Source organism: Austrofundulus limnaeus, unplaced genomic scaffold (genome assembly GCF_001266775.1).
Source record: "Austrofundulus limnaeus strain Quisiro unplaced genomic scaffold, Austrofundulus_limnaeus-1.0 Scaffold364, whole genome shotgun sequence".
Taxonomy (NCBI): domain Eukaryota; kingdom Metazoa; phylum Chordata; class Actinopteri; order Cyprinodontiformes; family Rivulidae; genus Austrofundulus; species Austrofundulus limnaeus.
The window spans coordinates 432,369-433,669 of record NW_013952766.1 but is presented as its reverse complement, the minus strand read 5'-3'; the positions used below and the strand labels follow the sequence as shown (position 1 = coordinate 433,669).

General features: G+C 44.1%; 1 protein-coding gene across 1 annotated transcript in view; it reads left to right on the top strand.

Annotated features, from left to right (window-relative positions):
• Window positions 1-1,301, top strand: part of stxbp4 (syntaxin binding protein 4) — a gene marked incomplete at its 5' end in the record, with an annotated part of 28,210 nt that overhangs the window by 17,538 nt on the left and 9,371 nt on the right. Inside the window, 2 exon segments of the mRNA XM_014023353.1 lie at window positions 590-766; window positions 946-1,062. Of these exon segments, the coding sequence (XP_013878807.1) occupies window positions 590-766; window positions 946-1,062 (294 nt within the window).

The window sequence follows — 1,301 nt, the reverse complement described above, 5'->3', positions numbered from 1 at the left end:
TGTGTGTGTGTGTGTGTGTGTGTGTGTGTGTGTGTGTGTGTGTGTGTGTGTGTGTAAACCCACACAGTCTGATCCGTTCTGCAGTAGGAGTACTTTAAAGATGCATTGTTTTTTTCAGTTTTCTGTCTCTAAAATGGCTCCTGGTTGTTGGTTGTGATTCAGTGCRGAAGGGTCTTAAACGGGTCGAGTTGCTCACTGGGTTCTGACAGTACCAGRAGGGAACCGCTCCCACAGAATCTGATGGCTCCAGGTTTGTGTTTCTCCATCCTGACAGATGTTTAAACACAACTCAAGGCCCCACCACAGGGTTTCAGTCAGCTTCTGGATTCTGAGTGGACCTCATTCAGTTGTAGATCAGCTGCTGTGTTTGAGATCAYGGTTCTGTTGGACCCAGTTTGGTCCAAATTTCAGCTGTCAGACTGATGGACTCACATTTGACTCTAGAACATTTGATGGGATCCCGAGCCCCTCGTGACTCAGCATCTCAGACATGACAACCTTTCCAGRCTCAGAGAAACTCTGAGTGACACCGGGCCTGCAGGGCCCAACAAACGGTTCTGAATCCAGCAGCTCTCCTTCCTCCCTGCAGGAGGCCAGGGCCGGGGTGGAGGAGAGTCAGGCCCTGAAGTCCCGGATCCAGCTGGCCGAGGAGGCCCAGAAGCAGGCCAGGGGGATGGAGATGGACTACGAGGAGGTGGTCCACCTGCTGGAGGCTGAGATCGCTGAGCTGAAGACTCAGAAGGTGGAACCTCCAGCTCCGAAGAAGGTCAGAGCTTTAAAAAAAATAAAATAAAATAAAAAACTTTGATCAAAACTGTCTCAGTATTTAAACCTGATTTCATCARACCAGCTGGGATTAATTGGAACAGATTTGGTCATATTTACATCTTTAATTGTTGTTTACAGAGAAACCTGTTGTTGTTTATGTTTGTATTTTCCCTCCAGGAGGAAACGGAGGAGCTGAAGAAGAGGGTGGCCGTCCTCGAGTGTCAGCTACGGAAGAGCGAAGCGGCCAAAAAGAGTTTTGAGATGTCGACAGGAAAGCTGCTGAGCTTTGTGGAGGTAAACATTAATTTTGTTTGTTTGTTTATGAAAACATTCATTTAAAAGCTGCACTGGAAAATAATCTTTTATTCATTTTTATTAATTTCACACGAATTATAGTTTGTGTAAAACTGATTAATTTGAATTTAGTTCAAAATATTTAATATAATCTAAGTGGTGTTTGTTTGTTTGTTTGTTTGTTTGTTTGTTTGTTTGTTTGTTTGTTTGTTTGTTTGTTTGTTTGTTTGTTTGTGACT